This window comes from Rana temporaria, chromosome 6, assembly GCF_905171775.1.
Source record: "Rana temporaria chromosome 6, aRanTem1.1, whole genome shotgun sequence".
In the NCBI taxonomy this organism is placed as follows: Eukaryota; Metazoa; Chordata; class Amphibia; order Anura; family Ranidae; genus Rana; species Rana temporaria.
In genome coordinates, this window is record NC_053494.1 from 100,693,736 (window position 1) to 100,716,801 (window position 23,066).

General features: G+C 41.4%; 1 protein-coding gene across 2 annotated transcripts in view; it reads right to left on the bottom strand.

Annotated features, from left to right (window-relative positions):
• The window catches only part of TMEFF2 (transmembrane protein with EGF like and two follistatin like domains 2), a 909,969-nt gene that overhangs the window by 59,290 nt on the left and 827,613 nt on the right, over window positions 1-23,066 (bottom strand). The window contains exon 10 of one of the 2 annotated variants that reach the window (XM_040357081.1): window positions 235-380. The exons of the other annotated variant lie outside the window; for it this stretch is intronic. Coding sequence (XP_040213015.1) covers window positions 239-380 — 142 coding nt within the window. The 3' untranslated portion in view covers window positions 235-238. The remainder of the gene's footprint in view (window positions 1-234; window positions 381-23,066) is intronic. 2 annotated transcript variants of the gene reach the window in all.

The window sequence follows — 23,066 nt, forward strand, 5'->3', positions numbered from 1 at the left end:
TTTTACTCCATGTGCACTTGAAATGCTTCCTCTTGTAAAATTTCAGCTTTTGGTACTGTACAACATTCTTTACATTTATCACAAACTGCATTTTTTTGTGTTTAACAGTATTAAAAAAAAATCATGACTGTACAGAAATGTGAAAGGTTCATGTCATGGTGCTGCAGTGTAAAATGTACACTATAGCTAAAGAAAAAAAAATCAGCTTTTAGATGCACATGGAGCACAGCCTACCTGCTCAGTACTTCAGTTTTTCATCCAGGCAATGCTGTACTGCACCAGTCCACCCTACTCCCTTTTGTCGGTAATCTGGTGATGCTGGAACACACCTGCTTTTGATGCTGGAACACCCTCCTTGCTGCCTCTCACATACAGAAAGCCTGATGTAAAAAAAAAATGTCACTACTAAGATGTTTCTCACAGCCATCAATCAGATTCAAATCTGCCTGGAAATTTGAATATGATTGGTGATGCAGAAAGCACATGTTTCAGGAAGTACACTCCTATTGACCCTGTGACGTACCTTGTATCTGTTCTAGCTGCAGTGAATTACAAAGAACTCTGATAAATGCACATTGAGTGAAAGTCCTGATGTTGGCACAGCTGCAGTGTGCCAGAGTGTATTAATAGGTCATTGACTGGTTTCACTTGTTGCCAGGAATTGCTATTTGATCGAAACTTGTTGCTAACTGCATTTTGTACTTTATAAAACTGTTGTATAAAATAAGGAATAGTGTTACCGCTCACAATTTTAAAAGTGTAAACCTACTTTATGCCTGTGCACAATTATTAAACGATTTGATATAACTTACAGTTATACCTTATCATACTGTATATGCCAACTGCACACTTTATGGTTTGTTGCCACACACTGCTGACAAGTCACCTGCATAAAACCATTGCTCAATAGAGAGCCCCTTAAAATATCCATTAAATGCCTTCACTATTAGTGTGTGCCAGAGCCATTAAAGGATAGATTCACCTTTTTATTAAATGTCATAAATGCACTAATGGTATGATAAAAAATAAATAATGAATATGCATTGATAAAAATAAAATAAAAAATATAAACCTTAGTGCCCCCTGGGTGCAATGCTGAGGCTTCTGCAGACCTGACTTCTAAGCTGAGGTCCGTATCTGAAGTATGGACTTTCAGTTAGAAGAGTTCAAGAAGGATGGCTGAACTAAAAATGGGATGATATCAGCATGCTACTACCTTCACTGCTCCATTCACAAAGTGGCACTGTAACTTGCTGCATCCAAGTATACCGCACAAAAAATTGTCATTCACTAAAAAACACTACTAAAATACCACATCCGCATGTACTATTTTTTTAAGTCATTTGAAGGCACTATTTTAGTAGTGAAAGCCTGCAGTAGTTTACCGCCGGCAGTTGCTGACATCCTTAACAAATAGTGTAAAAAGCTGTCTGTTAAGGAGCAGGAAGGCGATGGTGTCCTTAACAATCGATGAGTCATCAGCTGTCAGCAGGGTTCCCTGCTGACAGCCGAATGTAAAAAGAATTGCCAGCATCGAAAAATTAAGAAAAAAAAACAGTGTGGGGTCCCCCCAATCCATACCAGGCCCTTTGGGTCTTATAATAATTTTGAGGGGAACCCCCATGCCAAAAAAATAAATAAAGTATGTGAGTCCCCCCAAAATCCATACTCTTAACAAGGGGGCCCCCATATCCCAGCCCCCTAATGTGAATGAGTATGGGGAACATAGTACCCCTACTGATTCACAAAAAAGTGTCAGTTTTTGACAAGTCCTTTATTAAAAAAATTAAAATAAATCCATTGTCCAACATCAATCACAATGACCGATTTGAAAATGAAAAGAAACTCCGCTCCCTATGAGGGCTTCCCCTGAATGACAGCTCCGCCGCCTACCGTCTCTAAATAAACTAAGGGGCGGGGCCGCCAATCACCAGATGGCCCCACCCCATTGTGGTGTCAATGGCCCAGCAGGCCTTGGACATCACTGGGTGGCCCCACCCCTTAGTTCATTTAGCAACAGGAGACAGCGGAACTGTCATTTGGCAGGAGCCTTCGTCAGAAGTAGAGCTTTTTTTTGGGGTCATCGTGGCAGTGGGTATTGTGATTGACATTGGATCTACACTGGGTGGCCTTTTAAAAAAATATATTAACAAATTTGTCAAAAACTGTGTCTGCTTTTTTATGTACTTTTGAGCACTTTTTTGATGAATGACTAGGGGTAATATGTACCCCTACTCATTCACATCGGGGGTACCCCTTGTTAAAAGCAGCTGCCAGATTCCGATAAGCCCGTCCACAGATTCCCACAACCACAGGCCAGGATTGTGGGGAAGAGGCCCTTGTTCCCATCAACATGGGGACAAGGTGCTTTGGCAGGAGCCCTCCTGCCCCAAAGCAACCCCTCATGTTTAGGGCATGTGACCTGGTATGGTTCAGGAGGGGGGCACACGCTTGTGTCCTCTTTTCCTGACCTGCCATGCTGCATGCTCAGATAAGCATCTTGTATAGATTTTGGGGTAACTCCATGCCATGATTTTTTAATTTTGGCATGGGGGTTTCCCTTCAAATCCATACCAGACCCAAAAAGCCTGGTATGGATTTTGGGGAGCGTGCTTTTAGGGGCGCGTGCTCATTACAGAGCGAGAATCGGGAGCTGTGTGTGTAAACACACAGCTCCCGGTCCTGTCAGGTGGAGAAATGACTGTTCGTCTGTTCATACAATGTTTGAACAGTGATCTGTCATTTCCCCTAGTCAGTCCCACCCCCCTTCAGTTAGAACACACCTAGAGAACATAATTAACCCCTTCCTCGCCCCCTAGTGTTAACCCCTTCCCTGCCAGTGGCATTTTTACAGTAATCAATGCATTTTTATAGCACTGAATGCTATAAAAATGCCAATGATCCCAAAAATGTGTCAAAAGTGTCCGAAGTGTCCGCCATAAGGTTCCAGTATGGATAACAATCGCCGCCATTACTAGTGAAAAAAAAAATATTAATAAAAATGACATAAAACTATCCCCTATTTTGTAGACGCTATAACTTTTGTGCAAACCAATCAATAAACGCTTATTGCGTTTTTTTTTTAGAAAAATATGTAGAAGAATACGTATCGGCCTAAACAGTTTTTTTTATATATTTTTGTGGAATATTTATTACAGCAAAAAGTAAAAAAGTATATATATTTTTTTCAAAATTGTCGCTCTATTTTTATCGCGCAAAAAATAAAAACACAGAGGTGATCAAATACCACCAAAAGAAAGCTCTATTTTTGGGGAAAAAAGGACGCCAATTTTGTTTGGGAGCCACGTCGTACGACACAGTGCCGAATCCCAAAAAGTGGCCCGGTCATTGACCAGCAAAATGGTCCGGGCTGAAGTGGTTAATGTATTAAGGGGGGAGAAGCCAAGTGAGAGTGCACACAGATCCTATGATTGCTTCCAGGGTAAAGGAGGAATGAATGTGTTTGCGCTCTGTAGCATGTAACATGAGGCAAAAGGTGAACTTATCCTTAAAGTACCGTAGAATTACCATATAAATTCTGGTCAAATGTTATGTTTTTCTATTTCATATTTAAAAACTGGCAGTTTATAGGTGGGGGAAAGGTTCTCTTATATCTTTGGCGGGTTCCACTAAGTTTGCACTCTATGTGGTGGCTTTAGAATTGGAGAATTGATTACATTTTATTGTGATGCCACATAGGAACAGTGATTCGCATCCAAACAGAGATTGATAGTTTTTTTTAAATGAAGAATAGATACCACTCTCCAAGGTATATCAGTGTTAACAGTTAACAGTTACAAAAGGACATAATGTGGAGTAGGTGGTGTCCTTCTGAGTTTTCTCTTCAAAACACTGCAGAGAACACTGAAGCCCCATACACACTATCAGTTTTCCTGCAGGTTTTCTGTTCAGGTTTACCAAAACCATGTAGTGCAAGGGCCTGCTTGATTGCATACAAATTGAAACTCTTGAGGTTTGACCTCATATTAGATGGTTTTGGTAAACCTGAAGAGAAAACCTGCAGGAAAACTGATAGTGTGTATGGGGCTTTAGTCTTAGGAGGTGAGCTTGATCATATGACTTTGGCAGGGCATGTGATGTGACTGTGCTCTCCCCTAAATGACAAACTTTTCACAAATTTACTGGAAAAACTCATTGCATCTGGTGGTAAATTAAAGATCAAATAAGTATATTTCAGGACAGAAGTTTATTGGGTTTTCCCCAATATGATCAATTAAGTTCTAATTCGTTGCAGGTAGTTTATTTATTGCTTTGCTATATGAGATGGTAAAATTTGGTGGTTGGATTGGGACACAAAAGACAGTGTCAACTAATATAATATATTGGCTGGAAAAATATTAACTGGACATAATGTATGTACACATGCATGCATACATTATGGATGTAGTACGGTATAATTGGGTATTATTTTTTGCATTGGATCAAAAAGAATGTCTGTCAAATTCAATCTTAAATGACATAGTTTGTTTGGTAATTCAGAGGAAAGTAAAAAACCTTTAGAAAATATGGTCCAATTTGCTTTAACGGGGAAAAAAAGCCTTCCTATATCTTAATTATAACTGGATAAATCAGTGGTCCAACATTCATATATTTTTAGAAACAAATGCATACATTTTTTTTTCTAATAATCCACTGTATTTGCTAGAACCAGTTCCTGTTGAAGTCTGTGCCTCATTTTTAGCTTTTATAGTTTGTTTATTATGTCTTCTCTGGTGATGTTACAATAAACAGTTTACTGCTGAATTTCATATCAGCCATTTATAAAATTAAATTATATTTCCCCTTAAGGGGAATGCATACAGTCAGTAAATTACCCGTTCCTTGCAACTAATTTTCTCCAAAGCCCTAATTTAATTATGCAATCAACTAATAATAGCACATGATATTCATGAATATTATCCCCCTATCTGGGGTTGTACCAATATTCTTCCAAAATGTTGATTGAAAAACAAAGAAAGAAGATTTTTTTGGACTTTACAAGTATACATATCTGATTATGCAAACATCACACTTTACAAGTAAAATTAATGTTTATTAACCAATCACATTAAAATTGTAACGTACATACTATAAAAACAACGCTGGTGCATAGATTTTAATAATATGTTTGCTAATTTTTGTAGGTAAACAATACATATTTACAGTGTATTATAAAAGGTTGTCTATATAATCTTTCTTACTGTACATCATAATTATTTTATTTATGCATTCTAATAACACACCTACCATAACATTTCTCCCTAAGAGGTGAATCTTGTTAATTAAAATCATTTAGAGCATGTCAAAACCCCACCATTGAGTGGTATAATGATTATATATGTTTCTTTATTATAATACACTGTATATAATCTATGTAACTGCCAGTGGCATGACTGTGGTGAAGGTATTGCAAACAAACAAGAAAAAAAATAGGATTTTTACCTTACCTGTAAAATCTATTTGCTGTACTTGACAGGATAGTATTCATAGACTGCTGGGATATACTGCCACCTTCAAGAGATTGGATACTGGCAAAGGAAAGTTGTAAGGACATCTTAATATAACCCCTCCCACTTCCAGCATGCTTCAGTTTTGCCAGAAAGCAAACGTAGGAGTGAAACAAGAACAGAAAGGTGGAACTTGTGTCCTTTAATGTACTTCAAGATAAAGATTTTACACATAAGGTAAATATCCTATTTTCTTGATCATACAATACAGGACACAGGATGATAATCTTAGACTACCAGGATGTCTAAAAGAAGTCCAACTTATAAGTGGGCAATAGAGAAACCAACCCCACAGGATAACATAGGTGGCTCATCAAAACTGGACAGTCAAAGCCAGCTGAGGCCTGAACATTCTTGAAATGTAACAAAGTGCAAACACAAGACAAGGTAAAAGCATTGTAATCTACAAGATGCCTGATGCTGAAAAGTCCAATAAGCACAAAATGCTCATGTAGACTGTATCCAGACAGGGAAAGTAGAAGTCTTGCTGTAGAGGTCATAAGCAGGCAAGATTAACTCTAAAATCCACCTTATGAAGGCAAAACAAGAAACAGGCTGTCCTATACAGGGACCCCTAAGTGGTCATAAAAAAGAGCTGGACTGACAAGAAAACATCAGATGCTGAGAGATAAACTAGAATAGTATAAAATTCAGGCAGTACAAGATGTTTTAGAGCAGGACAGAGAGAGGGTAGGACAACACTCTAGAGTAGGAAAAAAACATGATAAGAAACAACTAAAGGAAAAAAAGTGGCCATGTGTCTAAAAACAAAAACCTGTCCATGAGAAGCACAAGTATTTCATCAAGCAATACTACATAGTGTAAATATTTGTGTAAATTGATGCCTCTAAATGCCTTATTGTAGATTGTTTCTGGCCAGTCACGTGACCTCTGGCCGTTCTCCTCTCCCGATCTAAGGGGTACAGTGAAAGGGCCAAGATCCCCCTCTGACATCAGCCGTGACATCACGTGACCGCTGTGCTGTCCACTCAGCCCCTCCTGCTGTAGCTTTAGAGTGGCCGGAGGTCAAACGATCAGCAATAAGGTATTTAGAGTCACCATTTTACACAACCTTTTTCACTATGCAGTATGGCTTGATGAAACAGAGGGGCTGACAATAATCTTTCTTTAAGTGAGTGAGTGAAAAAACGTATATAGCGCTGCACATGCGAACTGAATCGCCTCTGGGCGCTTGTTGACCATTTCTCCTTTGACCTTAAAAGAGATGGGTTTTAATATTTCTCCTAAAGGCCAAGTGGTTCTCCTCCAACCGAATGGAGGTTGGTAAAGTGTTCCAAAGTCGAGGGCCCAGGACAGCAAATCTTCTTTCTCCTTTGGACTTGTATCTGGTTTTGGGGATTTGGAGTAAATTTTGGTTTGAGGATCGCAGAACACGATTGGGGTTGTAAGCCTTTAGTTTTTCGCACAAATACTTGGGGGCATTTCCCAAAATACATTTGTGCGTCAGACAAAGCGCTTTGAAAGTGATTCTATCTTTCACTGGCAGCCAGTGAAGGCTTCTCAGTGAGGGCGAGATTGATTCCCAAGGTTTTTTCCCAGTCACAAGTCGCGCGGCCGTATTCTGAACGACCTGCAGGCGAGTGATTTGGTACTTTGGGAGTCCGAGGTAGAGGGCATTTGCATAGTCCAGTCTGGAATTAACAATAGTTCCCACCACGACTGCTATGTCCTCTTTGGGAATAAATGGAATAAGTCTGCGTAGTAGGCGCAGCAGATGGTGTGATCCGCTGACTACTGACCCTATTTGTGCATCCATTGTCATGTAGGTGTCAAAAATGACCCCGAGACTTTTGACTTTGGTGCTAGGGGTGATGATTTTGCCCAGAATGGGCGGAGGTGTCCAGGTGGTTGCCGGTTGATTCTTTCGATTAGCATGAAACAGAAGAAGTTCTGTTTTCGATCCGTTGAGTTTAAGATAACTCTTTGTCATCCAGTTCTCTATCAAAGAGAGGCATTTCTCTAGAGCGAGATGATGATCCTTTTTGTTGCAGATGCGAAAGTACAATTGTGTGTCATCCGCATAAGAGTGGTAGAGCAGCTTTTGGCTGCTAATTATTTAAAAAAGGGGGCGAAGATAGATATTAAACAGCACCGGGGACAGAGGGGATCCTTGAGGGACTCCGCATGACACTGTGCGTTTCTCAGAAGTGAACGGTCCCAGTTTCACTACTTGTGATCGGTTTTCCAAAAAGGAGGAGAACCAGGGTAAGTCACATTCTGCGACTTTGGCTACTTCAACTAGCTGAGTCAGCAATAGTTTGTGGTCTACCGTGTCAAAAGCTGCGCTGAGGTCCAACAGTACTAGAAGACAAGATTCTCCTTCGTCTGCGGCCTCTAGAGCATCATCCCATATTTTGAGCAATGCTGTTTCCATCCCGTGTCCTGGACGGAAACCCGATTGAAAAGGATCGAGCAAATTATGGGTGTCTAAATGCTGTTGCAGCTGTTGTACCACAACTTTCTCCATTACCTTGGAGAAGACGTTCAGGTCTGTTATGGGACGACGATGTTCAGGGTCCTTGGGGTCAAGGGTGGGCTTCTTTAGGATGGGTTTGATTATACCTTGTTTCAACAGGGTGGGCACTATGCCCTCACTGAATGACTGGTTAATCAGCTGTTTGATAGGTGGTGCAAGAATATCGGCACATTCCTTAAGCAGTTTGGTGGGGATAATATCATTTGGCGCTGTGCTATTTCGCAGGGCACTGATGATATTTTTTGTGTCCTCGATGGAGATGGGTTTTAGTGTAAACATTGTTGATTGTGGCTGATTCCGGTGGGAATTGGGCGGGGGACTTAGGGGGAAATTGGGGGGGGGTGCTGTTTTGATGAATGCTTTCACGGATCCTTTCGATTTTGTTAACGAAATGATCTGATAATTCATTGCAAAATTTTTGAGTATCTGAATTGGGAGCTTCTAGACAGACTGGATTCATAGTCTGGGTGACAAGCTTGAAAAGTTCGCGGGGACGGTTTAGGGCATTGGTGATGATCTTGGAAAAATGTTTTTTTTTGGCCTTGAAAATTTCTTTGTGGTATTTTTTTGTTATTTCTATGTAAATGGCATGGTTTTCGTCTGTGGTGCTTCTTTTCCAAGCTGCTTCCGCTCTTCTGCGTTCTTGCTTAAACAACGCCAGCTGGTCGTTAAACCAGCTGGAGTTGTTTTTCCGGATGCAGGTTTTGCGTTTGGGTGCTACTAAGTCGTCTGACTGTAGTAAAGCTATGTTAATGGCATCCAGGGTTTCAGTGGCTGATTGATGTGAGTGGATTTTTTTTAGTTTGTTCCCTAATGTTGTTTTAAAGAGTTCCGAATGGAGCTTCTTCTGAGATCTGGTCCAGTGTGTTGTCACTGGTTTTGGTGTTTTTGTCAAAGGGGCATTTTTGGTAATCAGGAATTTGATTACGTGATGGTCTGTCCATGGTAGCGGCTCATTTTCCAGAATTTTTACTTCTATATCTTGTCTGAAGATAAGATCGAGCGTGTGACCAGAAGCATGTGTGGGCCCACATACTAGCTGCTGCAGGCCTAGTCCTTCCAAGTGGTCAATGCAAGCAATGGCCACGGGATCCTGTGAGGAGTTGGCCCAAAGGTTGAGATCCCCAAGCAGCAAAAAATGTTTGCTGTTTAGTGTATAAGTGGAAACGAATTCTGTCAACGATGTGAGAAGCTGCGATTTTGGACCCGGTGGCCTATAGCAGAGTAGAATATGGACAGTCTCCTGGGGGTTTGTTTGAAGCTGTAGGGAGAGGGTTTCCATGAAAGGAAGAGTATTTTGAAGGACTGGTTTAGTGATCGAGAGGTGATTCTTGTGGATCACTGCCAGGCCTCCTCCTCTTTGCCCCACTCTGTTTTCGGTTATTATGCGATAGTTCTCTGGCACCAGTTCACACAAAATGGTGTTACAGTCAGCTGTGAGCCAGCTTTCTGTAATAAAGAGGCAGTCTAAATCGCATTGTAGGATGAGATCATGAATTTCTACTCAGTGTCTTACTCCCGATCTTGTATTGATCAGAGCGCATGATATGCGCTTTGGTTTAGATAAGCAGGTGTAGTGTTTGACTGTCGATCGTCGATTGATTCTAAACAGTCGTTCACTCCTTAAGACTTTTTTGTTGGCGTCTGGTAATATTGATGCAAATAGCTTTAGTCCCCAAATGGTTGCTGCCGAGTAACTCAGTTTAGTCATAGTTGCTGATGTACTGGTGGGCAGATGCCAATAAGGGGGGGGGATTCAGTATATGATGGGACGAACGATTCACCAAATCCTACCTCCCTGGTTGATCCAGAGGAAGGCGAAAAACCCCGTTCAGTGCTATGCCAATGTGCCGTGGCAGGGGAAAAAATTCCTTCCTGACCCCCTAGGGGCCCCCTAGGGGCGATTGGACGTGGCCCTGGATCAAATACTGAACCGAATGGAGGTGGTGGCCTTGGAGGGAAAAGGGGCAGGGGTACCCAACTGGTAGTTATTGGGTAAGGATTGGGTCGGGGTGAGAGGTGGGGGCACCCCAATCACAGAGGTGTACCAAGATTTTTTTTATTGTTTTGTGGAGGGGAGATATTTGGCTGGATAAACGTAGGAAACCAGACTAGGCCGCAGCTAAAGCCGCAGACTTTCCTGGCTGTGGATGCGGGCGCCACAAGCCACTAGCGGGATACTATGGATGTTAGGTAACTGAGAGGATGGGGCTCCTCCTTGGGTACCGGGGGGAGTTTTCCCAAGCCGTTTAGGGAGGAATTGCTGGGAATCGATGCGGCGTGCCACTAGGCCGCGAGTGAAGCCGTGGTCTTTCCTAGAGGCGGCCGCCGCGAATCTTTCCAGGAGGTGGCGGGGGAAGCGGGGGCCCAGGTAGAGATTGCGGGCGGTTGGGGGATAGAAAGAGTGAGGCGGGGAGATGGCGGGTAATGCCTCAATTAGGGGTGTCTGGGTGTCTGTTTTTCTGCAGGGGGTTAGGCCGCTGCCGCGGCTCGTCCTTACAAGGACGGCCGCCAGCGGAGTCCGGGGCGATGGATATCCGGGATGGTGGATAGCCCTGAGAAACAGTGGCTTACCTTGCTTAGGCTCCCCGGAGGAGATGTCTGCGGAGTACAGAGGGGAGGCCCGGGGGGAGGAAGAGAGTTGCGGTCCTGGTTGCTGTAGCAGTGGGAGATTGTAGGTGAAGGTGTTGCAGCAGGGGGCTGATGGAACCTGCCTGCCTGACTGACTAATCTATCTGGGTGAGAGCAGACTCGAGAAGCGCCCGCTCCCCCCACTGTGCTCAGGCTGACTAACTGTACAGAGTTCCTGTTACACACGTCGGATGTGCTTGACTATGTGTGCCGATTGCTCTGAGGGGGAGAGGAGTCGAGAGCAGAGCCGTGGGATGATGGAGGCACATAAACTTACCATGGTATCATGGATCAGCAGCCATGATTACCATGGTCAGTTTACATGGGACAGGCAGGTTTTCTATAGCTTAGAAAGAGACAGATTAGACAGCCCAAACACAGTGCTGTTGAACCACTTTAGCCCCAGAAAGGATTTCCCCCCTTCCTGGGCCATTTTCTTCAGTACGGCACTGCGTTAGTTTATCTGACAATTGCGTGGCCGTGCGACACTGTATCCAAATAAAATTGATGTCCTTTTTTCTCCACAAATAGAGCTTTCTTTTTATGGTATTTGATCACCTCTGCGTTTTTCTTTTCCGCTATAAACTAAAAAAGACCGACAATTTTGAAAAAAAAAAAGATTTTTTACTTTCTGCTGTTAAACATACTTACATACAAAATTAAAAAAAAAATCGAATTTCTTCATGAATTTATTCCAATATGTATTCACTACATATTTTTGGTAAAAACAAAAACAAACAATAAGCCTATATTAATTGTTTTGGGCAAAAGTTATAACGTCTACAAAATAGGGGAAAGATTTATGCCATTTTTTTGTTAAATGGGGATGATCAGTGATATTTAGCAGGACTGCAACATTGCAGCAGACAGTGTATATTAAAATTAGTGCTGAGCTGGTATCGTCATTGACCACGTGACTTCATCAGAGGATAAAAAAAATCCCTGATGAAGTCACGTGGTCAATGACGATACGCGTAGGGACACTACAAGCACCGGAGATGATGCGGACGAGCTTGGTGCTCGTACTTGATATGCACCTTAATGTTATTTTAAATGTGAGTACCAATATTTTTATTCAATAAACGCAGATTTTATTCAAAAATTACTACACTATATTGGGATTCCTTTACCTTCTCCCTGCTAATATATGCACTCCATTTAGAGACCCTATACCCCGTGAATAGGCGAGTTGCTCCATACATCCAGGCAACATATTCCCACGCTCTAAGGAACCATCCAGGCAGCACCAGGCCAGATTTGGATTGGGTTTATATACATGCTGTAACCACACAGCAGTGAGGTAAGGGGCCACCCATTCACTATTATTAGAGGATCATCCACAGTGTGGAAGTCATAGAAGAAACCGTCACTCAGCACTGAAATTCAGCACATAACACTTTATTTTGCTATTTTGGACTTTAATATAAACACCATCCTGCATGTTCCCCATTTTGCTTCAAAAACATCATGCAATACGTTTCAGAAAGCAATAAGTTTAATTTAGTACTTTTGATTGTCACTTATGTTTTGCATGTTTTTTCACTTTTCCATTGCTTCAGTATCTGTATGATAAGGATTATTTTTGCTTGGCACTATTTTGTTTTGCACATTTGCACTTTATCATTGCTACAGCACTTGCTTGCAGGGCAAGCCACCTTACTAATTCAGTCAGTATATTAAGGCTTTCTGGATTGCTTGATATCAATTTGGGATCACCAGTTGTCTGCACATCTGCACTTTATTTATTTGTGCAATATATCTTTTTAGTACTGCTAGTACACTAAGAATTTGGAACAATATTGTTTATTATTGTTTTTTTTATATCCCGGAGCCTTGCACATTGCACCTTTATGCTTTGAATTTTGAATTATCCTCAACAGCTCAGCACTACTTTTTATATACACTTTTTAACATATGGTATGGTTTTACCTTTTCCAATGTTTTGTAGCAGTTGATTTACTATTAGAAATATCTTATAGTAACCCGGAAATACCTCCTGTATACATACCATTGCAGAACAGATCGGACACCTAGCTGACATATTTGACACTTTTTTGGGAACCAGTGACATTATTACAGTGATCAGTACTAAAAAATATTTACTGACATTGTACTAATGACACTGGCAGGGAAGGAATTAACATCAGGGGCGATCAAGGGGTTAAAAGTGTTCCCCCAGTATGTTTCTAGCTGTGTGGGGATGGGCTGCCTGGGACAACGCACAGATCCATCTTCCTGCGTAGCAGGAAAACAGGATCCTGTGTCATCCCCTGTCAGAACAGAGAATTGCCTTGTTTACTTCATCAGATCCATGTAATGTCTCTGCGGGTAATGATTGCGGGCGGCCGGCAGACATTAAGTCCGCCGCACTCACTGATCGGCTCCCCTGCTGGGCAATCGGCACTCCCACATAACCTCGTACACGAACCAACGTACACCTACGGTGGTTCGCGCAGCCAAGCTAACTTGCCGCTTGCTTTTTTTAGGGTTACAACCTCTTTATTAGTTCCAAGGGCAGTCTAGCAGAATTGAAAGAACCAGGTTTAAAATCTACAGAGTCACTGGGAAAAATTCAGGAACAACCATGTGAACAGCACCCTAAATGTAGAAAAAACAAAAAAGAGTGAGGCAAGCGGTCTCTGAAAAAAACCCACCAAGGCCAAAAATTGACCCTTGGTGATCCTCAATGCCAAATGCTAACCCTAAGTACACACTGGGATAGATGTTCTTTCCACATGCAACAATAGACCTTATGTGAAATCTGTTACCCAGCCTTTAGAGGGTAGGAAAAACTGAATCAGGGCCTCAGCATCATTAGTCAAGTGACCAGGAAGCAGGGTAATAAACCAGTCCATGATTAAAGAGGATCCAGACAATCTGGGAGAGCCCCTGGAAAACCCAGAAGGAGCCTGATGAGGTCTGAGCACCACATCCTCTTTGGCCCATTTGGTGCAAAGAGAAGCACTGGGATAGCCTTTGTCCAATCTTGCAGACCAAGAGAGAAAGGAGTATCAGAGAAGAAACCACAGAGTAGCCTGAAAACCCAAAGGTCCATGTCTGGCATCCCTCAACTGCAACAGAGGCCTTGAACACCTTGGGATGAAGACCATCCTATGGAGTCCATACAATGATGATGGAGGATATCTGTTTGTCAACTCTAAATGTCTGGTATTTGCATAGTGGTCAGGGGTGAGAATTTCTGCTCAGGCCAGAAGCAGATGCAGCTCCCTGCAATTTGTGATTTCTTAATGATGGCCGAAGGAAGCAACCACCTTTGTATAGTTCAACTGAATCATGAACCATGCAGACAAGAGGTCCAACAGTTAAGGGATAACAATCACCCTGAGTTCCAGAACAAAGTCCCTCATACTGAGAGCATACCTAGGACTCCACCCAAGCTACCCAAGCTCGATAGGATGGTGTCAATTGTGATGTCATACCAAAGCACTGGGAGTAAGGAATTTTCTGAGTGCAGTGACAAACTTATGATTCAACACACCAGGGCAAGCCTGGTTCAGCTGGATATGTGAATAGCAGAGTCCCTAGACCGCACCCCCTTTTGCCACATTGCTCAGAAGTCTGGCATAAAAATTTCTATATGAGACTGACTTGAAAGAGCAGAGCATTAGACCCAAGACCCTCATGCAAAAATATAGGGTTGGTCCGGCTGCAAATGTGGAAAATTAAGAGCCTGGAGCTTCTACGGGAGAAGGCGAAAACATCTTGAACAAGATAAGGCAAAAAAGTCTGCCTGCAATTCCCACAATATGATTCAGCCATGATTCACAGAACTCTGACATAGTTACAAGAAAAAAAAAAATCCTTGGGAAACAAAAAGGAACATGTGAGCTGCAGTAGGGACAGTGATCCAAGATAACAAAATCCAAACCCTCAGAAAAACTACAACCCGCCTGCCAACTCAAATTTAGCTAAGGGATGCTGCAAGATCACACTCATGAACCACTACACCAGCAGCATACACACGTAAAACCCCACCCTCAGGGGATGCTCACAACCCAACTGAAGAGCAGGAGGGGATAACGGTTACTTGAGACAAAAACACTAAGAACATAAGTACAAATAGCCTGTAAACAAGACATGACAAACAAAGGGATACTCCCTGACCCACTTCAGATCAGGAAGGATAATAGCAATCTGTGATTAGATCATAAAAGGCCGCTTGTATAAATAAGTGAGATATTACCATCAAATAATTACTCACTGACTCACTGCAGAGCAGTGGTGACTAGGTCACCATATGTCACTGGTATCAGTAGAATGTAAGTGAGACATTACCTGTAAAGGGTTATCCATGATTAGATCAATATAGGCTACTTGTACCATTAGCATGTAAACGAGACATCAGCAACGTAAGTTTTATTCACTAACCCACTGAAAAGCAGGAGGGATTAATGGCAGTTTAAGCATCCCAGTTTGAGTTCTCATAGCCTGCTGTACAATAGTATACAAGTGGGGGAAATACAAAAAATACATGACCCTCCCATTGAACTGGAGGGAAGCAATGCCCAATTGAGGAGTACCTGACATACATTGCAAAGAGTATTTTGTAGCTCATTCAGAGGGTAATAAGCATACACCCAAACAATGCAGCTCATGCTAGGGGTGGGGATACTGCCAATGTGCATTGCAGCCATGTAGAGACACACAACACATTTTATAAGTGTCATGGGGCCAGTAATAAGTGTTTCAGAGTACAGGAACCTTGGTTAACGAGTAATGAGAATTTTGAAAGACAATCAACTTTTAAAAAAAAATCCTGACTCGGTTTGCGAGTGTTGTCTTGCAATACGAGCAGGATTCAAGACAATGGTGTGTGCAGTACCACATTTGGCCAAAGGTGTGGGAGCGCCAGTGACACTTAGAGTGGTGACACTCAGAGCGGTTCGGATCTGTTTGCCCAAGTGTTCCCGAGCCTTTCCGAGGGTTTCCGAGTTCAGCCGAGCTGTCTCCGAGTATTTCAGAGGCTCTCTGGCACCCCCACCTCTGGCCACATGCGGTATTGCATGCAATAGAAGAAAAATGCGGAACAAATTATCTTTGTTTCCATTGACTTCTATGGGGAAACTTGCTTTGATATGTATTGGATTACATGCATTCTCCTGGAATGGATTATGCTCGAAATTCAAGGTGCCACTGTAAATTATTTGTTGCAGTACACAATGCAGTGTCTGCAACACATGTGTAAAGTGTTGTAGCTACGTTAGTTAACCCACTAAGGAAAACCATGAACACATGGGGGGGGGGGTGTCCTGTAGCGTAGGGACAATGCAATATAATCACTGGTGGTATTTTGGGTGTTTGACAGTAGGTTCCACAAAATGTCAGTATAATCCAGACAGTTTTCACTCCTCCAGTGGGCATGACCCCAAGGGGTTTTCAGGGTTAAGGTCACCAAGTGCCACAACACAAGACCTATCTTGCACTCTGTGGCTAACAAGACACACTGCATGTCAAGGTGAAAGCTTTAATACAGGAACCAGGGCCCAAAGCAACATTGCATCTTCCTTCTGGTAGAGTCTGGGAATGGTCCCCAAGGAGCAGAGATAAGTGCTGATCTAAAAGTTGCTCAATTGTGCTGCAATGACCGTGCAAGGGCTGGAAGTCTAGCAAAAAAAACGAGGCATGCTGGAAGTGGAAGGGATTATACTGGGTTGTCCATACACCTTTGCTTGGCCAGTGTCCAACATCCTGTAGGTAGGGGTATAACCCAGTAGTCTTAAAGGACCACACATGGTGAAGACATTTACATTTTTCTTATACAGTGTGATGCTTCTATAATCAGACATTTGTACTAGTAGCATCATAAAAAAAAGTTTTTTTCTATTTTACCCTAATTTAATTACCCATTTTCACTCCCCCCAGTAACAGTGCATTGTTTTCTTGAAGTAGTGCTCAAAATTGAACTACATATTCAAGATAGGGCAAATATTTTGCATTGGGTTAAAATTATGTCACCATTTTTTGCAGGCTTTGGAAGCTACAGACTGGAATTGCATGAAGTCACAAACTCTACAACAAACAAGATCTGCGTATTCTTCAGCAATTTGCCCAATGTATTCCCTCCTGGCAATGACTCACAGGTGCTCTTTGCTTGCTTATGTAACAATAGAGTGTCATACATCAAGGGAATTCATTCTGAGTAGAACTAGGCAGTAGGAGAATCACTCTAATAGAATTTGATCAAAGGAGGCTTGCACTTGTTTTGTCAGGAAAAACACAAGTCAATTGCCTATAGGGATTGGTGTGCCAGTTCTGTGTAGGAAGAATAAGTGCATTTTTAGGAGCAAGTGGGCTTATAATGCCACATTCCTGGACCCTGAGGCTTGGTTAACCCTTGTTGAATGAACTAGTAGAACTGTGGTTTCTCATGCAACTTGAGCTATCAGAAACACAGGTTTGAGCAAGAGCTCTCTTGGTAGTGACAGAGTGCAACGAAGTGCTTACTAAGGCAGAGGTAACTTGGTGGTATGCATGCAACCCCAAGCAGAAGGATTTATTACAGCAGTGTGTGTGTGTGTGAAGTAACCCAACTTTAATGCACACAAAAAACATAATTGTCCATATAGCTGCTTAAAGTGTTACTAAACCCACAACAGTAAAATCAGTCTGTATATGCAGTAAAGCATGCTTGTTATACTCACATGGAGCCTAAAGGGTTAATCCTGCACATTGTGTAAAAATACTGTTGGATCCTGTCTTCTCTGATCCTTCTCTTCTTTCACAGTCCCCAATTCATCTTCTTAGGGCCACTCACACATGCTTATTTTGATGTGTATTGCTAGAGAGTTTTTTTTTTCTTTTATGGGAGGGTGCATGTGATCGCCACAGGGCCAAACAGCACTGTCCAGAGAGAGGGTCAGGAGTCATGCAGCCTCATAGGACAGTCAGAGGAGAATGAAAACTCCTGCTACAAGCTTTAAACAGTGCTCGACTGGACACTGATAGGAGTCACAAAACTGCTATATACTGCTGATGATAAAAGTTATTTAGCTGTTTATATTTACTATAATAATTGCATTTCCATGTTCTGTGTACTGTGGGAGACCAGATATAGTGAATGCAGAGTCCTGGGTTTAGTAACACTTTAATCATTCATCAAAAAGAAGAGAAGAAAAAAGGCGCACCAGCCTAGTGTGTTACCGTAGACGATTTAATGAATAAAAAAGTGATAAAAAACTACTCACAAAGGAAGCAGCATAATAGACTTGTCGACAACACTTTGGTAGATGTCCCTCGAACCACACTCCAAATAGGGGGAATAGAGGTGTGTCACTGCCGGCTGACGCGTTTCGAGGCTACAAAGACCTCTTCATCAGAGCCCAGCAGTGCAGACCCTTCCACGGGCTCCCCTTATATACATATGAGCACTCATACACAAATTGCAAACCGCAGGGGACCTCCCATGGGTCATCACCGGCTCCCCCCACCCAAGTGGGTGGTCCCAGATGCCTCACACTAGTCGGATTGACAGTGGTAGAAATACACAAAGGATAGTAATAATAATAATAATAATAACAATAATAACCAGATTTAGGAATGTATAGTGTGGTATCGCTGTAGGTGCCAATGTCTCCAACAGCGATATGCCCTACAGCTATGGCCGCTGGTCGGGTATCTCTAATAAATAGATATATATACATATGGATATAGGGAAAGAGGTGCAAAAATCAAAAACCAATTTAGTAAAAAGCCAAATTAGTTAAAAATTGATTAAAAATTGAACTTAATACTGCTTATTGTCAGCCTGGTCTGAAGTACAGCTCTAACCCCCTGCTCCTCCAGGATCATCCAAGGAGCTTCCTATTCTTCTGGATGTGCAGCTGTCCTCTGTAGCGACATCCGTCGTGGCGCAGTACGACACGGCGGTGCTGAGACTCCATAGTGGGAAGTAGATGGAGCGCAAACAGATCCATCTGCGCTCCACGTGTACGCACGCCGGTGCTCCGCATCATCACTAGTGGCCCACAACACCAGCTCCTGGCGCGCTAATAGAGCTACGCCAAGCTGGATACCTCACTATACATTCCTAAATCTGGTTATTATTATTGTTAGTATTACTATCCTTTGTGTATTTCTACCACTGTCAATCCGACTAGTGTGAGGCATTTGGGACCACCCACTTGGGTGGGAGGAGCCGGTGATGACCCCTGGGAGGTCCTCTGCGGTTTGCAATTTGTGTATGAGTGCTCATATGTATATAAGGGGAGCCCGTGGAAGGGTCTGTACTGCTGGGCTCTGATGAAGAGGTCTTTGTAGCCTCGAAACGTGTCAGCCAGCAGTGACACACCTCTATTCCCCCTATTTGGAGTGTGGTTCGAGGGACTTCTACCAAAGTGTTGTCGACAAGCCTATTATGCTGCTTCCTTTGTGAGTAGTTTTTTATCACTTTTTTATTCATTAAATCGTCTACGGTAACACACTAGGCTGGTGCTCCTTTTTTCTTCTCTTCTTTCTGCTACTAGGATATTCCCCGTCCATGAAGGACAGCAAGGCCTTTGTTACCGGTTTTGGTATTTTCTCTATGGAACATTGATCATTGGACAATCCACTTGTGCTCAGGAGTTTTTGTTTTCTGTGTTTAATCATTCATCCCATGTGTCTCTACTCTCTACCTACGTCCACTTGTAATTTGAATTCATCTCACATGGACTGCATTACACTACACAGCTTTGTGCCATTAACAAAGAAAAAGTAGTTTTTAATATTGAGATTAACAATCTGTTAAACAAGTTAGCTTACAAGCTTAGCTCATTCTGAGTATAATATCATTGATCACAACTCCAGATACTTTCTCTAAGCAAGTTTTCTATGCATGTAAATATGATATTTTCCAAATCAACAGGTTTTAGTTAATTTCAGACATCAGAACCAAATTCATAAATCCATAGCCACCCATCTCAGATTTCTACTCATACAAATTAGATTTTGTTAAAGTATACAGTATCTGAAGCCAAAACATTTTTTTTCTCGATTTGGATAGAGTAAATAAAGGTTAAAGGGGTTATAAAGGTAAAAAAAAAAAAAATCCTAAATAGCTTCCTTTACCTTAGTGCAGTCCTCCTTCACTTACCTCATCCTTCGATTTTGCTTTTAAATGTGCTTATTTCTTCTGAGAAATCCTCACTTCCTGTTCTTCTGTCTGTAACTACACACAGTAATGCAAGGCTTTCTCCCTGGTGTGGAGTGTCATGCTCGCCCCCTCCCTTGAACTACAGGAGAGTCAGGACGCCCACTAACACACAGCTCCTTATACCATCTGCAACGTAGAGAGCGTCCTAACTCTCCTGTATTCCAGGGGAGGGGGCGAGCACAACACTCCACACCGGGGAGAAAGCCTTGCATTACGGTGTGTAGTTACAGACAGAAGAACAGGAAGTGAGGATTTCTCAGAAGAAATAAGGACATTTAAAAGCAAAATCGAAGGATGAGGAAAGTGAAGGAGGACTGCACTAAGGTAAAGGAAGCTATTTAGGAAAACATTTTTTTACCTTTACAGCCCCTTTAAAACCCCAGTATTTTTCTGCAATCTGCACCCCTTTGGATACAAACGGATATCTTTTTTTTTCAATTCTGTAGAAACAAGATTTAGTGAAAGGAGATCTATCTGAAGCAGACAAATGTCGCCTTATACGTGTCCCCAGTGGAACTGTATACAGAGGGCACACATAAATGTAGTCTTTTAAGAAATTGAAACATGCATCTTAGATCATAGCTGACCAGTCACCACTCGATACATATTCCATAAACATAACAACAATGTAACCCTGAATGCCAAGTGGATCCCTGTGATGCCTGTGACCTATAATAGGTGTCCTTTTATTAAAGTTAGATCAGCGGCGATCCTGACTCTCACCGCTGGTCTCAGGTCATACACAGTTTATGAAGCTGAGGTAATCATGTTCTCCACTGATTACCTCAGCACAGTGAGAATCTGTAACTGACTGTCACAGAAACGGCCAGTTTATGAAGGTGTGATCTCAGCACCTCACTGGCGATCTGTGACAGAATTCTCACTTTCTGATTCACCATCTCAGAGGTGGAGAATCAGAGAGAGAAGCAGGAAGCTGGATGAGTATTGTGGAGGAAGAAGGAAGTCTTTTGACTTTCATCCTTCACACATGAGCAGCCATACCATCAGAACACATTTTCCCCACTATTACCCCAAAATGAGCAGGTTAGGAATTTATAGTGTATGTATATGTATATAAATATATATATATATATATATATATATATATATATATATATATATATATATATATATATATATATATATATATTAAAAAATATATACACATATATATAGATATATGTATATATCTATATAGATATATATATATATATATATAGCATATATATGTGTGTGTTTATATATATATATATATATATATATATATATATATATATATATATATATAAAACTATATATCTATATAAGTATATACAGATAGATATCTATATCTATCTATCTATCTATCTATCTATCTATCTATCTATCTATATATATATATATATATATATATATATATATATATATAGATAGATAAATAGATAGATAGATAGATAGATAGATAGATAGATAGATAGATAGATAGATAGATAGATAGATAATATATATCTATCTCTCTATATATATATTATTCTACGTGCAGAACCCATGGACTGTTCTATTACAGTTATACAGGTTTATATTTGTATACTTTATTAAAAAAAAATATTTAATTATAAATGTATTTTTCATTTATATAAATGGTGTATAGCTGCATTACATATGTGGGATTCCATTAATTTACTATACACCATTCACATTTAAATAGGCACATGTATGAGCTTTAAATATTGATAAAAACAATGGGCCAGATTCAGGTAGAATGGCGTAAATCCGCGGCGGCGTAACGTATCACATTTACATTACACCGCCGCAAGTTTTACGGGCAAGTGCTTGATTCACAAAGCACTTGCCTGTAAACTTGCAGCGGCGTAACGTAAATCCGTCCGGCGCAAGCCCGCCTAATTCAAATGGGGCGCGTATCATTTAAATTAGGCGCGTTCCCGCGCCGAACGTACTGCGCATGCTCCGTTTTGAAATTTCCCGCCGTGCTTTGTGCGAAATGAATGGCAACGTGCGTTACGTCCTTTCCTATTCACGGACGACTTACACGGAAAAAAAAAATTGAAATTCGACGCGGGAACGACGCCCATACTTTAACATGGCTAGTCTAAATATAAGCCATTGAAATAGCATCCGTAACTTTACACCGGGAAAAGCCGACTAGCGACGACATAAGAGAGTGCGACGACCGCGCGTACCTTCGTGGATCGCCGTGAACAGCTAATTAGCATACCCAACGACGCAAACTCCACCCAGCGGGTGCCGAAGTATTGCATCCTAAGATCCAAAGGCGTACAAAGCCATACGCCTGTCGGATCTTACCCAAATGCCGTCGTATCTTGGTTTGAGGATTCAAACTAAAGATACGACGCGGGAAATTTTAAAATACGCCGGTGTATCAGTAGATACGCCGGCGTATTTCATATGTGAATCTGGCCAAATGTTTTTTAATAATTAGGTTAATGTATATTGTTTGGTGGGAATGTAACTTTATTATTTTATTATTATGTGGTGTATAATGTGTGCTGATTCGTGTTCAACTTTTGTATTTTTCACTTCCTCATACTGTAATCCCGCTACATCACGCGAGATTACAGTGAGAGAAGCCGTTCTCAGGAGTTTCCAGCCGTTTGTAGATCGCTCCTCATCTCATGAGAACCCATCTACAGAGCTTCATAAACAGGCACTCAGAGGAGAACTGAATAGCGGTATTTTACTGCACTTTTCATAACTATAGGGTTGGTCAGCTACTATCTGGGTTACATTTTAAACCTCTTAAGAGACTTTATTAGTGTGTGCCCTCTGTATGCAATTTTAATTTTTAAAGTTTTATTTTATTTTGGGGTGTGGGCACTACAGTTTAACATGAGCTATGGGAATTCACAGACTAGTAATTTGTATCCTTTTTATCTTTGAGTCAATACACCCAACACTTCTACATTTATATTCATCTCTATAGCATAACCCTATACAACAATCTTTACCACCCAAGTGTGTAAAGAAAAAACAGTTGTTTTTTGTTAAATATCTCTATTTATGTGGATTTTAGGACCATTTTTAGAAATGTAAAATGACTATAGAAGGGATCTAAGATATACTAAAAGATTTCATCTTTAATAACCTATTATTTTTGACTCCAATGTTCTGGGAGGTTAGCTCAAGAACAATGCATGAAAAGGAGCAAGTCTGTGGTAACAAAGACTATTTTAAAGTATCCAATCCTCAAATGATTAATCTAATTTGATTAGATTAGTGATGGGCTGCTCACCAGTCAGGACCAGTCAGTATTAATCAATGG